At 40.5% G+C, this 14,967-nt stretch overlaps 2 protein-coding genes across 8 annotated transcripts in view; one reads left to right on the top strand and one right to left on the bottom strand.

The window, feature by feature from the left end:
* RARS2 (arginyl-tRNA synthetase 2, mitochondrial) overlaps window positions 1-7,599 on the bottom strand; it is an 88,215-nt gene extending 80,616 nt beyond the window's left edge. Inside the window, exon 1 of the mRNA XM_067702615.1 lies at window positions 7,461-7,599. Within this exon, the coding sequence (XP_067558716.1) occupies window positions 7,461-7,496 (36 nt within the window). The 5' untranslated portion in view covers window positions 7,497-7,599. The remainder of the gene's footprint in view (window positions 1-7,460) is intronic.
* The window catches only part of ORC3 (origin recognition complex subunit 3), a 61,017-nt gene continuing 53,642 nt past the window's right edge, over window positions 7,593-14,967 (top strand). For 3 of the 7 annotated variants that reach the window (XM_067702609.1, XM_067702608.1, XM_067702610.1), the window contains exons 1-3: window positions 7,594-7,733; window positions 10,621-10,675; window positions 14,681-14,778. In XM_067702609.1, the coding sequence (XP_067558710.1) occupies window positions 7,710-7,733; window positions 10,621-10,675; window positions 14,681-14,778 (177 nt within the window). In that variant the 5' untranslated portion in view covers window positions 7,594-7,709. Of the gene's footprint in view, window positions 7,734-10,141; window positions 10,203-10,620; window positions 10,676-14,680; window positions 14,779-14,967 lie in introns of all 7 variants that reach the window. The other 4 variants (XM_067702611.1, XR_010933814.1, XM_067702613.1 and 1 more) reach the window with 4 other exon arrangements.

The raw sequence follows: 14,967 nt of genomic DNA, 5'->3' as shown, positions 1-14,967 counted from the left end.
AGGGAAACAAATCTACACTCTGTCATTATGTTTCTGAGCCAGAAATAGTGCTGAATATTTTACAAAAGTCATTCTACAGAATCCAAAGAATTTCGATTTTGAGTCAGACAGTTGGGTTGGTTAATCACTGAACTCCACAATTTTGTAGCTCTGTGACTTTAGATTATTCTTTTCATCTTCTTGAGTCTCAGGGTCCTCCTCTATAAAATGGAGATAATGCTACCAAGAGCACAAGATGATTGAGATGATTAAGTGAGATGATAATATCAAGTACTGCACATCTTATCTGCATAGCACTGTGCTAAGGGTTGGGAGAGAAATCTCTATGGGACTCTTAAGTTTCTGCGTGTCTTGTAAGCAAAGCCCAAACTGCTCTTTGTTCTGGACTATCTTTCCAAGGAGGTTTGTGTAACAAACAGCTTTGTGAGACAGAAATAGTGTCCCACATCAGAACAAAGGGGAACATGCCTGCTGCCATTATAAAGGTCTCAGGGTCCTCTCCTATATAACACACAACTGCCTGTGCAGGTATCATCTGACCCTCTTCACCGTGCCCTGTGGGAAGAAGAGGAGCTTGGGGAACCCACACAAGAAAATGTTGATACTCTGGCTACTACTTTTGCTGGGAATAATAAAATAATAAAAGCCTTTTATTTCGCCCAGGGCTCTCATATTTTCTGCCACCATCCATGAACTATGGCTGACTAACTCGTAGGGTAAAATCACAAACCCCTCACAGTTCTCGACACTAAGCACTTTCTGTTAATATTACCTCATTAAACCTGATCAATAGCCCTGTAAAGTTCAGCAAAACGCTGCATGGTACCAGTAAGGTATTCCACAAATAGTTACTATTATCTTCTTCATTATCATCATCATCATTAATCTTCGCAATAATCCTGTAAACAAGAAATCAATACCATCATCTGATAGCTGATGGGTTAATTAAAAGCTGCCAAGAGTAAGTCAGTCACATTCGTGAAGGGGCTGGAATTTGAATTCTTTCTACCATGTCATCTCACAGCTTTAAAATTATGAACTCATTTGGTGAAGCTGCAAGCTTTATATTATATCCCAACAGCTATGTTTCAGGCACTTCGCTGATCTGGGGAAATAACAGTGAATAAAATATGCTCTCTGTCTTTGTGAAGCTTATAGAGGAAATATACACCAAAACAAGTAACACAAGACCAAATAATCGTTAACTCTTATAAGTGTTATGACAGAAGCAAACAAGGGATTGAGATAGAGGATAACTGGAGGACATAGTTTCCAAACTATAGGTTGTCAGTTGGGAAAAAATTCAGTGAGTCCCAACCAGCATTTTTTGGAAAAATGAAGCAGCACAGAATAGAAAAGAATGCACACACATTATAAAGTATTGTTTTGTGAAACTTCCATCTGGCATAGGAAGTCATGGTATAAAATCATTTCCTTTAGGCACAGGGAATAATCTATGCAATGGGAATGTAATGGCAATGTTAAGAACTTGCTATGTTGGAAAACCAGAAAATTAGTGTGGCTACCATCCTACAGAAAGAAGGGATAGAGTGGCATGAATTGAGGTTGGAAAGAAAGACGTTAAGGTTCTGGCAGTGAGTTTGTGTAGTTTTAAACAGATAAGTGATATGATTTGATTTACATTCTAGAAGTCACTTTTGTTGCTATAAGGAGAATGGATTGGAGAGAGGGCAAGAAAGGAAACAGAAAGACCCATCAGAATGCTGGTGTAAGCAGCTGATGTAGGTGATAATGGTAGCTTGGCTTGGGGTGTGGGAATGAAGGGACAGCAGCGATGGAAAAGAGTGAATGAATTCAAGGTGTTACTCTGAAGACAGAATCAGTAGAACTTGCTGAAGTGAGCATCAGAGGTATACTCTAAACAGTCAGTCACACCCAAATATTGTGGTTCCATGCACATGCCATGCTCTACCATGTCAGCGTCTATGCACATGCTCCTCTTGAAATACCCTATCCCCACCAAGCTCTCACTCTACTCACTCTACCACTCTACACATCCTCTCCTCAGGACTGAGCCCCAACACAGCCTTCTCTGACACTAAGAAGCTGTCTTCTCCATATTCCCTTAGCACTTCACAAACGCTTCTAACACACTGGTTACAGACTGCACGGAAATTACCTGTTTATACAGCTGTTTCTCAAGTTACCCTGGAGCCATGCCAGGGCAGAAGGCATATTCCATTCACTTTCAACCTGGGGACTGACAGTGCTTAGAAAACTTTAGACTCAAAGAACCAGAGAAATATCAACATAAAAAGAACCAGAGAAATGGCAACATAAAAAAATCCCAGCTTTGCTGGTTTTGAAGATGGAAAAATGAGCCCGTGAGCCAGTGTAGGAGTGGTTAAGATGACTGAGTAGGAAGACCCTGAACTCACCTCCTCCCAGGGGCACACCAAAATTACAACTATTTACAGAGTAACTATTGATGACAAAGACCCAAAGACTAGCAGAAAATGTCTTCTTACAATTAAAGACATAAAGAAGGAACCACAACTAGATGGGTAGTAGGGGTGGAGAACAGTATAGTCAAGACCCATACCCCGAGATGGGCAACCCACAAAAGGGAGGAAAATTACAACAGCAGAGGTTCTCCCAAAGGAGCCAGGGGTCTGAGCCCCATATCAGGCTCCCCAGCCTGGAGCTCCTACACAAGGAAGACAAGTCTCAGAACAGTTGGCTTTGAAGGGTAGTGGGGCTTACTTTCAGGAGAGTCAGAGGGCTATAACAAACAGACTCCGCTTTTAAAGGGCACACACAAAATCTCAAACACTCTGAGACCTGGCAGAAGCAGTAATTTGAAAGGAGAAAAATAAATAAATGAGCCTATGTCAAACTAAAAAACTTTTGCACAGCAAAGGAAACTACCAACAAAATGAAAAAGCCCACCTACTGAATGGGAGAAGATACTTGTAAATATACATCTGACAAGGGGTTAACATCCAAAATATACAAAAAACTAATAAAACTCAACATCAGAAAAAACTCAACCTACCCCAAAACCCCCCAAAAAAACCAACAACCCAATTAAAAAGTGGGTAGAGGACCTGAACATTTTCCCAAGATATACAGATGGCCAACTGGCACATGAAAAGATGCTCAACATCACTAATCATCAGGCACATGCAGATCAAAACAATGAGGTATCAATTCACACCTGTCAGAATGGCTATTATCAAAAGACAACAAATAAAAAGTGTTGGTGAGGATATGGATAAAAGGGAACCCTTGTGCACTAATGTTGGGAATGTAAATTGGTGAAGCCACTATGTAAAATAGTTTGGAGATTTCTCAAAAAGTTAAAAATAGAACTACCATACAATCTATGAATTCCACTTCTAGGTATATATCCAAAGAAAATAAAAACACTAATTCAAAAAGATATACGCACCCCTGTGTTCATTATAGCATTACTTACTATAGTCAAGGTATGGAAGCAATGTCAGTGCCCATCAATAGATGTATGGATAAAGAAGATGTGGTGTAGGTATACCATGGACTATTACTCAGCTATAAAAAAAAAAAGAAAAGGAGTCTTACCATTCGCAACGACATGGATGGATCTAGAGGATATTATGCTATGTAATATAAGTCACACAGAGAAAGGGAAATACAAATGAACAACCATAACCAAACAGGAACAGAGTTATAGCTACAGAGAACAATTGGTTGCTGGTGGGGAAGTGCTGGAGGGAGGAGAGAAACAGGTGAAGGAGATCAAAAAAAAACTATAGATTCATTAATCAACATTTGCTGAATGAATGTACCCTTTCGTGTAATACATTCCTTCACTCCTAAACTGGGTAAGGACCCTCATTCACAGAGGTATGTATTGCACATATTTTAATTTTATTTATTTTTATCCTTGTTTCAGATCATCTCTTTTTTTAATTAATTAATTTTGGGGGCTGAATTGGGTCTTCGTTGCTGTGCACGGGCTTTCTCTAGTTGCGGTGAGCAGAGGCTACTCTTTGTTGCTGTGCACAGGCTTCTCATTGCAGTGGCTTCTCTTGTTGTGGAGCACGGGCTCTAGGTGCGTGGGCTTCAGTAGTTGTGGCGTGCGGGCTCAGCAGCTGTGGCTCACGGGCTCTAGAGTGCAAGCTCAGCAGTTGTGGTGCACAGGTCTAGTTGCTTTGTGGCATGTGGGATCTTCCTGGACCAGGGCTCGAACCCGTGTCCCCCGCATTGGCAGGCGGATTCTTAACCACTGTACCACCAGAGAAGTCCCAGATCATCTCTTGATGACCTTTTGTTTGGGGAAATATACATTTACTTGGTTTATGTTGTCAGACAACTCTATTACATTCTGTTTAATGATCAGACCGTGCTCCTTGCCTTCACAAACTAAACAGTATAGTGTATAAGAAGAAGCTGATTTTGAAGTTAGACAGATCTCTGTTCATAAACCAACTCTTCAATTTATTGACCAGGAGATGTGGGTAGCTTATTTAATCTCTCTAGATCTCAATTTGCTCAACTGTATCATAAGGTTAACATTTCTGTTTTAGGCTTGTCCCAGGGCTTAAATGTGAACGTGAAGTAATTAGCACAAATATACTCAATACATATGAATTCCTGTTTCTCCGACGTGCTTTCTTTACAAGGAAGAATATAGCCTTTGCAAAACTAAACACAATTGCTTCTGGTCATGGCACCATCTTGACCTAAGGGCTTCGAATGGAAGCCACCTCACACACACAAAGCTTGGACAGTGAGGTCTAAAACTACCTACGCTGGACATAGTTTACTGTCCACATTAACATGACTTTATTATTCCTTTGTCTTAATTAGCATAATTTTACTCTTCTGGGAGACTCCTGCCCAGACAAATAGCTAGATTGTTCACAATAGGAACTTCCTGAAAAATCTATTAATTCTGCAATATAAAGAAAGCATCAACAGTTCATGTCCTAAGAGTCCTTGCTCTTTCCATCAATCTTTTTTTTTTTTTTTTTTTGGCACCGTGCGGCATGTGGGATTCTCAGTTCCCTGACCAGGGATCGGACCCGTGCCCCCTGCAGTGGAAGTGGTGAGCCCTAACCACTGGACTGCCAGGGAAGTCCCCCATCAATCTTAAAACTGTTAAGATCAGTATCCAATCCTCATCAAGCCATCTCCTCCACTCTCCTGTCCTCTCACTCTCTGCCACTGAAAGACCAGCCTTAAACCATACTTCAAATGCCTTCCCAGCGAGAGACACTACCAAAGCTCTGTTGCGTTAGCCCAGTAAGCCATGAACCCAGCTTTTTCTTATCAAATGGTCCATTGTTGATACTTGGGAAGCTGGCACTGGACAGGGCAGTACTGCTGCAGTAAAAACAGAAATGAAGTTTTCCCTCTCCTGAGAACAAGGAAAATAAAGGGAACAGTGAACAGGCTAGAGAAGAAACATAACCTGGCCTGAAAGAGTTAATCACTCCTAGTTTTTTTTTTTTTTTTTTTAACTGTTACTAATCTCTTGTGTCTGTTAACTAGATTTGTACTTCACAAAGCTAACCTATTACTCTTTAACAACACTATGTGAATGACATCCTGGACTCCCTTGTAGCAGATCACCCTTGTAGCATTTGCATTTCAGAAAAGAGGTCACAGGCCTATAACCCAGAGACAAATGGACCCAATTATGGGGCTGCCTGACGCCAGCTGTGACTATTTTGAAATAATGCAGGAAGAAGAAGAATGCAGGATCTTGACTACTTTGATCCTTATCTTATACCCCGGACTGCTGCGAGCCCCACATATAAAATCTTCTCCGATTCCCGAAGGAGAGGCGGACAAAGTTCTTGAGGCGCTAGCCTGCTGCGTTTTCCCTTCTGCCTGGCAGAAAAATAAAGCCATCTCTCTCTTCCTCCAAAATCTCTGTCTCCGTATTTCTGTTCGGTGTCGGTGCACAGGGAAGCCGATATTTCGGCAACAGTACATCTCCAAGCATAAAGTCAAGACAGAGGGATTTCCAGAAATACTGTAAAAATGAACTAAATGAAATACATATTATATGCCAGACAAAGTATGTCCACTAATGTGTCCATTAAAAGGAAATGCGTTTGTCAAAACTACAACAGAAAGTTTTGTTGAAAAACTGCATAGTTGGCCGACGCGTTTTAAGAATTATTTCTGATGAAATCTAATGTTCCAGTGTTTTATTCCCATCCTCATTACAGAGTTGTTCAAATACTGAAACCGAGTCCCCCTAAAACCGAGTCCCTCTGCCAAGTTTATGATTAACCTCTCTATCCAAAACGTTATTCCCTTTCTTGTCTAACACCTGTTCCCCTCAAGACTGAGGAGTATCAAAGAAAACGGGGGATTGAAACCGAGCAGGACCCCGCGGGGCCCTCCCAGGTACAAAAGACTTTCTGTTTCCTTGTTTCTCATTGGTAGGAAAAAGGCTTAGCCCCCTAGACCTTCCCCGAGTTCCAAAGGGCAGATTCGAACAGTTACTCATCAGAAAATTGAGGGCATACAGAAACAAAGGAAAAACAGTAAAACAACAGAGCAGCGAAAAAGCGGAATCCTAGTTCCCCCTCAGGGGATACACATAACAATATACTGTATCTTAGAGTTCTACTGGAACTAAGGCCCCAACCCAGGTGAAGGATGGTAACTACTAGCTAAGAAACCAGACTGGTCAGAACCTAGGGAATGAGAAGTTGATCTTTTCTGACCCTGGTGACTTCTACTAAAGCCTGTACTCTCAACCTTTGCCCCAATTCTATATTGAATTCACCTCTGCTCAAGCCCCTTCATGAATATGCACATACCTTGAGCTTAATACTTCCTCAATTTTGCCATCTGGGAAGATACTGCTTCGGGAAATATCCCCCCTCGCCCGTCCCCCTCCCCTTCTCCTTACTTGCTGCAAGTAAATCCTTCCTTCTCCAGACCTTTGGTTTGGTTGTGTCTTTTGCCCCCATGCTCACCAAGAGGCAAACCCAGTTTTCCGGTAACAATATGCCTCAGAATCAAGAAAAACAGGGTCTCATGTTATCTTTGGAGTTACCAAAAATAATGCTAGGACAGGCAGTGAAAATGACTGGAAGAGAAATGACCAGTTTTTAAACTAGATCCTTTCAAATGAAAATTCAGATCCATCACCAACTTCACTAAGCGTATGGAGCACCAATTTCTAAAGGGTCTAATCATGGCCCACTGACTTGCCACCCAGGTAAAGCACACTGAGCTGTCAGGCGGTAAGCCGTGAGGGAAGCAACATGTGCCTCTCAAGGTTTACTTTTCACTCTGAGAAACTGATCTGGGCCGCAAGCTCAACTCTCGACTGGGTTTGCCTCGGCGGCTCAAGCAGCTCCAAAAAGGGGGAAGGAGGCAGCAGAAACAAAAACAGGTTATCCGCGGAACCCGCCCTCCCGATGACTGGGGACTGGCCCGTAGCGGAGTTCGGGGCGCGGGGACCCCCTTTATGCCAGTTTCCGGGCCCGTACCTGACAGGCGATAGACCTGCGGAAGGCGCACGCCATTTCTGTCGCCACGAAGCTGGTCCCAGCTGGATGGTGTTGAGCTTCGCCCCGCCCTCCTCTTCACGCCCCGCCTCCGAGCGCCGGAAGCCCGCCCCGGAAGGTGCTGCCAGCCAATCAAGGAGCCGCGTGGCCCACCACTAACCTCTGCCCCGCTGCCGCGAGGGAGCGCGGGAAATCCCGGGTGCGTCTGGAATTTCGCAGGTGTCGAGGACCATGGCCACCTCTTCGGTGTCCAAGGTATGTGGGGCGGGCGCCCACTGGGACTTCACAGATGCCTCATTCCCTTATGAAGAAGGGATGAAGCGGAGGTTACGTAGGCCTCGTTGTACCGGCTCGAGGGGAGGGGATGGCGGTCCTAGCTGAGGCGTCTTTGCTCCACGTCCAGTGGAGGCCAGCTTTGCCTGGGGAGCGAAAACGGCGATCTGCCTTAGTGTTCTTTCTGCCTCGGAGGAATTTTAAGTTCTGGTTTGTGGAGGTCGGATGCCCCGAGGATGTGTCCCAGTCTCCCCTCCTTTTTCCTTTTCACGTATATTTATTGTGAGCCAAAGGCTTTGTTAGGTACCGAGATACAAGTGGTAAACAAAATAAACACAGATATTTCCATCATTACCGAAAATTCTATTAGACAGTGCTGTTACAGACCAAGTAAAGTAAGACCTTTAGTAATATTAGGAGTACGGCCGGAAACCCCTGAAAGTTTAGCTATCTGATAAAGCTGAGAATGCAGATAAGTTGCAAAGACATTTGTCCCTGTGTTGAAACAGTAAATTAATGAAGAAGGCTCTACCATAGATTTAATTTTGATTAAAATTACATTAAAATAAAATGATGAGACCCAGTGCCTTCCAAGACTACATATCCTGGAGGAACTACGAGCCATAGGATTTAAGCGTACTGAAGACTGACCGACTGTGATGTTAGGTGCAAATGCCAGAAGAGCTTAACTGCTAGTAATTTTTTTTTTTTTTTTTTTTTTTTGCGGTACGCGGGCCTCTCACTGCTGTGGCCTTTCCTGTTGCGGAGCACAGGCTCAGTGGCCGTGGCTCACGGGCCCAGCCGCTCCGCATAACTGCTAGTATTTTTCATGAGGGATGGTACTGTTTTTGTTTTGTCCTGGTTATAAAGTTCCATAGGTTTTCAGTGGTCTGTCCCCTAATCCTTTTTTTGCATAAGCCTTTCTTATTTTTGTGTATCTTGCAGAATTGTGAGAGGTTTGTTTTTTTTTGTTTCTGTTTTTTTCAGGAAAACATTTATGACAAGAGAAATGCTTGTATTGAGGTGATGATGGAGACCTTACATAAATAAGAATCTTTAAGGATTATTTCATTGGTTCATGGAACTGTCAGCTTTCTTTTTTTTCCCCTATCTAAACTTTCCTTGTCATATTTTTTGGCTATTGGTTCTCCTCCTAATTTCTTCCATCTCCAACACCATCACTTGATCAGTAGTGAAAAGTGGATAACGATATTACTCCTGTTGCCATACATCGGGATCCATTCCCAGCACTCTTCATGTCTCACTCCTTCATAGCTCCTTTTCCTGCTCCTGAATTACAGGTGGCTGTAGAAAGGAGGCAGTGACAAGCTTGTCATAGCACCAAATGATTTTTCTAAAAAAATTTGTGTGTTTTAAATAGTTCCGTTAGTTGCAGATATAAGAATGTAAGGCACAATTCTTATTTTGGACCCTGTAATCCAATGGCCAGTTTATATTTGTACAGCAGTCTTTAGGTCTATCCTGAGATGACTTTTTCTAGCTATATTTCTTTCATTCTTTCATTTTCCATAGGCAGATTCTTTTTCCATTTCCATTTTCTAAGAAGCTGTCCATGATGTACGGCTTTAGAATTGGTAGAACAAATGTGGGACCAGCAGCTTACGGCCTGTGTATCACTAGTCAGATAATAACATGAGACTAAATGTAGCTAGGAAATTACCAGAAAAATTATTTGGCAAGCATTCGTCCATTATGTATACTGATTGCCTAACGTATGTGTTAACACTATCCTAAACATTGGGGAAACAATTATGAATTAAATGCAGTCTGTACTCTGAAGGTGCTCACAAGCTACTTGGGGAGGCACTTCCCTGGCGGTTCAGTGGTTAAGACTCCACGCTTCCACTGCAGGGGGCACAGGTTCGATCCTTGGTCGGGCAACATGTACCACATACACACAAAAAAGATGATAAAATATATATATATATAAAAAAACTACTTGGGGAGACAACTCCATAAATAACTATCATACATAGTAAGGGTGACTTAAAGCGAAATAAAGATATTCAAGTACTGTGAGATATTAGGGGAAAGAATAATTCTGACTAGAGAATTGGAGAAGGTTTCCCAAAGCAGGTGAGTTTGAGTTGAACTTTAATGGACAAATGAATAAGAATTTATCTGATGAAGAAAGGTGTGTAAGGTGAATCAATAGCCAAAACTGTCTGTGTCCTGTCAAGGTCCTAGATACTTGGAATTTAATTCAATAATAAATACTTCTTTTGAGGTGAGAGGGCATCAGTATTTTTAATCATCTTGATTTTCATTTAATGTATAGTACTAATGTTCTTCCTTCACTAGGTTTTATAAAAATGAAAAATGGAACCTTTCTGGGTTTAAATTTCATCAGCTTTTATTTTGTCTCTTAGATTAGGTCCCAAAGAGCAAAATCAAAGATGAGCTTCCCATGGGAAGGAGGAGAAAGAAGTGGTTAGTCCCCTTGTTGTTTAAGAATTTTCCTTCTGTAATTCAGATTGAAGAAAGATGATTTCTTAGCACTTTAAAGAAACGCCTTGGGGCTTCCCTGGTGGCGCAGTGGTTGAGAGTCTGCCTGGCGATGTAGGGAACCCAGGAACATGGGTTCGTGCCCCGATCTGGGAAGATCCCACATGCCGCGGAGCGGCTAGGCCCGTGAGCCATGGCCGCTGAGGCTGCGCATCCGGAGGCTGTGCTCCGCAACGGGGGAGGCCACAACAGTGAGAGGCCTGCGTTCCCCCCAAAAAATAAATAAATAAACGCCTTAAAAAGAAAAAAAATCTGCTTATCCATAAAATACTAGGTTAATCAGATTTGTCTGCTTCTTGGCTGCTTTGACTTTATGCTTTTTTTCTCTCTTTCTTTTTTATAGGGTTGCTTTGTGTTTAAGCCAGACTTCAAGAAGAGAAAGATCTCTGTGCCAATAGGTAAGATGTCTTAATATCAGATTTGTTAGTTTTCCTCCCCCAAGTCTTGAACTAACCTAACTCTTATTGAATTAGTAATTCTCCTGTCTAAGCTTGCTTTACTCACCATGTTGATATAGCAGTAATGTTCCAAGGCATAGGACAAAGCGATAAGGGGCACTCCCCAGGGCTCTAATCTAAAAGGGAATCCAAATGTACCATCAAAAGGCAATTCGAAATTTCCTTCAAAAGGTATGTCACCATTATTTAAAAAAGATTGTCTTAAAAATCTCAGTGATTTCTTGGGATGAGGTAGGGAGTATTGACTGCAGAAGGGCAAAGGGACCTTTTGTTTTTTTGGCTGCGTTTGGTCTTAGTTGAGGCATGTGGGATCTTTTGTTGTGGTGCGAGTTCTTCGTTGTGGCACACGGGCTTCTCTCTAGTCGTGTCGTGTGGGTTTTCTCTCTCTAGTTGTGGCGCGCGGGCTCCAGAGTGCGTGAGCTCTGTAGTTTGTGGCATGCGGGCTCTCTCGTTGAGGCGTGCAGGTTCAGTAGTTGTGGCGTGCGGGCTTAGTTGCTCCGTGGCACGTGAGAATCTTAGTTCCCCGACCAGGGATTGAACCCGTGTCCCCTGCATTGGAAGGCAGATTTTTTACCAGTGGACCACCAAGGAAGTCCCAAGAGGGACTTTTGGAGTGATGGGAATGTTCTGTAGACAGAGGATGGTTATGTGAGTGTATACCTTTGTTAGGACATATCAAACTTTTAAAATGGGCATATTTTATTATTTGTAAGTTATACTGCAGTAAAATTAAATTATTAAAAAAAATATTGTCTTCACGTTCTTTACTTATCTCCAGATGTCTGTTTAGTGATCAAGTTAAGAAGACTTGACTACTTCAAACAAATCAAGATGTTATTATCAGTCAGAAAATGTTTATTGTACTGTTTCTCAATGGGGCCTGCAGATTAGAATCACTTGGGGAACTTTTAAACAAAAACTGATTTTTTTTTTTTTTGGTATAATTGTAGATTCACATGCAGTTGTAAGAAAGAGTGTAGAGTGTAGAGAGTACCCTTGAACCGTCACCCAATTATCCCCAGTGATAATGTATTGCATGACTATAGTACAGTATCACAACTAGCATACTGACAGTGGGATAATCCATCGACCTTATTCCAATTTCAACTTGGAGAGTTTCTTAAAAACACCAATGCCCAAACCGCAGCCCCGACCAACTGAATCAGTATCTTTGGGAATGGGACCCAGGTGTTGGTATTTTTTAAAAGCTCCTCTCAGGCATGTTGAGTATTTACACTCACTGTTCAGCACTGTGAAGATTAATTCGGATGGAAAAATTATGATGTGCAATTAAGCATATTCATTCACACTCATTTTTTAATTTTGAATTAAAAAAGAAAAACTGGACTATACTATTGTTTGACTAAGGAGATAAACAGCTCCAATATATAGAATTGGATTTTTCTAAATCATCTCATGATGTAGACCTTTAAGGTGTTAATCCTTCAATTTGGGACCAGCTAGGTAAAGTACCTGTGCTCAGGGAGCAAATAATAAAATAATGGTCCATATTGAGGGCAATAGAGGGTAGAAACTATGATTTAAAATAAGGATGCCGTTTCTCATTAACAGGAGAATAAACAGTGGTGTTGAACTTTACACTCAGATTTAGTCTCAAAAAAACCTGAAGCTTTCTATATTCCTTGCCCTCCTCACCTCCCCAAATAAAAAGTGACAGTGATGGACTTGGAAATAGTGAACGAAGAAGAGCTACGTTATAAATTATTTTGTTTTTAAGTGATTGACTTATCAACATATTTCTTTAATGTTGGAGATTGCTAAACTTAACTAGAAATAGTTCATTTTCAGAGAAAAATTCAAGACTTGTTCCCCTGTTATCCATGAAGGATACATAGCATGAAATGACATCTGATATCATGAGCAATGTCATTATAACTAATAAAAGCACTAACATTTATTGAGTGTTTTTAATGTGCCAGAATATTTTAAGCACTTTATATGTGTTAAACTATGAAGAAAGTATTATTATTATCTCCATTAAAGTATATCAGGATATTTAGATGTAGAAAGAACTTTCTCAGTGATAGTGCTAGCAAGTGGCAGAGCTGGGATTTGAAACCAAGCTGTCTGATCCCAGAGCCTAAGGTCTAACCACTACCTAATAGTGTTTCTCATAATTCAAGGCAAGTTTTTGCTTAGAACTCTTTGTACTGAATTTCAGTTATAATTTATTAAGATTTGTGAGTCAATGACAATTAGAAGGAAAGTTCCTTAACATGGAAGAGAATTTCTGTTCCAAACTATCAGTTAACATTAAAACTTGTTGGGAGGATACTAGCAGCATCTCAGTGAAATCAGGAAAAAATTGTTAATTTTTAACTTTTTGTTAAAAAAAAATATGTACTTTCACAATTATTATTTAATACCATGAAAGTTCTAGCTGTTGCAATAAAATACCTAGCAGTAAACAACAAGAAATATGAAGGAAAGTAGAAAACTATAAGGCATGTAAACTATTTGATTATAAAAAAAGAGACCTGTAGTGTTTTGGGATGTGACTTTTTTGAAACGTATTTAAAAATGTCATTTTCCCCAAATCAATCTACAGATTTTATTTTATCCAGTCAAACACCAGGGTAATAATTTTGAGAAATGACAAATTTAATTTGGGAGAATGTCTTAAATTTTTAAAAATTATTTTATTTATTTATTTATTTAGGTCTGTGTTGGGTCTTCGCTGTTGCGCATGGGCTTTCTCTAGTTGCAGCGAGCAGGGGCTACTCTTTGTTGTGGTGCGCGGGCTTCTCATTGTGGTGGCTTCTCTTGTTGTAGAGCACGGGCTCTAGGTGCGCGGGCTTCAGTAGTTGTGGCATGCGGGCTCAGCGGTTGTGGCGTGCAGGCTCAGCTGTGGCGCATGGGCTCAGTTGCTCCGCAGCATGTGGGATCTTCCCGGACCAGGGCTCGAACCTGTGTCCCCTGCATTGGCAGGTGGATTCTTAACCACTGGGCCATCAGGGAAGCCCTTAAATTTTTTTGAAAGAGAATAATGTTTGGTGGCGCTGGGAGGAAGCTCTGGATCTGTTTGATGTTAGGATGCACTACAAAGCTCTAACAGTTGCAGGAGTTCAGGACTGCCATGGGAGTAGAACTGGATTCAGTAGAACAAAAGAAGTTCAAAAACAGTTTCAAGTGCATATGTAAGTATTCAGACAATAAGGGCATCTGACATGGGTGGGAGAAAGGACGGATTATCCAATAAGTGCATCTCTTTCAAACTGAAAGTTATAACCCACGTGTGCATCATGAAATCAGTTTAGTGGATCTTGATAGTTTTAAAAAACAGAAGAGAAAGCATTTGCTGTCACATGATAACGAGAAGTATTGTTTTATGGGACTTCTGTTTTTGTTTTTCTTAGATTCACGTGTATTGGATTATGATGTAAAATGTGTTCCTTAATATGGATCATGGTTTAAAGTTTGAAAACCATTGCAATAAATAGTGTGTTGATAAATGGCTAATCATTTAGAGGAAGCCATTCAAGAAGGATATAAAATACAGACTAAATAAAAGGCTGCACTAAACTATTTCAGCTAAGCAAAGAATAAGAATAGTAGTAATAAGAATCATTTAATAAAGGAGAGTTCAAAGCAAATATGTGAAGCAAAGTATACAGAGCCTTAGCATAAGAGCAGATAATGAAAATACATTAATATTAAATGTATATACCTCAAACCAAAACCATTAAGAAGTTCAAAAGTAAATGATAGAAATACAGTCAAAAAATTAAAAAGATTTTTAAACTTACAAATGCCATTAATATAGTAAAAATATAAGATATATAAAGGATATTGAATGTTACCTATCCCCAAATATATATATTTTTGATACTTGTAAAAAAAAATTCAACCCATCACTTACTTTGCACAGAGATTTTCTATTATTATGTAAAAAAGAAACTGACTTATTTCCTTCTGTGTTTTTAGAGGACTATTTTAATAAAGGGAAAAATGAGTCAGAGGACAGTAAGCTTCGCTTTGAAACTTACCAGTTGATATGGCAGCAGATGAAATCTGAAACTGAGGTGACTACTTTTTTTTAATAGCTTAACATTTCCTTAATATCATAAATCTCATATTTGTTCCTTCCCATTTTCCTTTCTACCAGTTTATAAGAGTGTTGATGAAATATATGTTATCTTGGTTAAGCGTAATCTGTATATCCTAAAAAAAATAAAAAACCCTTATGTTTCAATTAAGCATAGCTTCAGGTA

Source organism: Pseudorca crassidens, chromosome 13 (genome assembly GCF_039906515.1).
Source record: "Pseudorca crassidens isolate mPseCra1 chromosome 13, mPseCra1.hap1, whole genome shotgun sequence".
NCBI classification, from domain to species: Eukaryota; Metazoa; Chordata; class Mammalia; order Artiodactyla; family Delphinidae; genus Pseudorca; species Pseudorca crassidens.
Note: the sequence above shows the minus strand (reverse complement) of the source record. Positions and strands in the feature narration are given on the sequence as shown.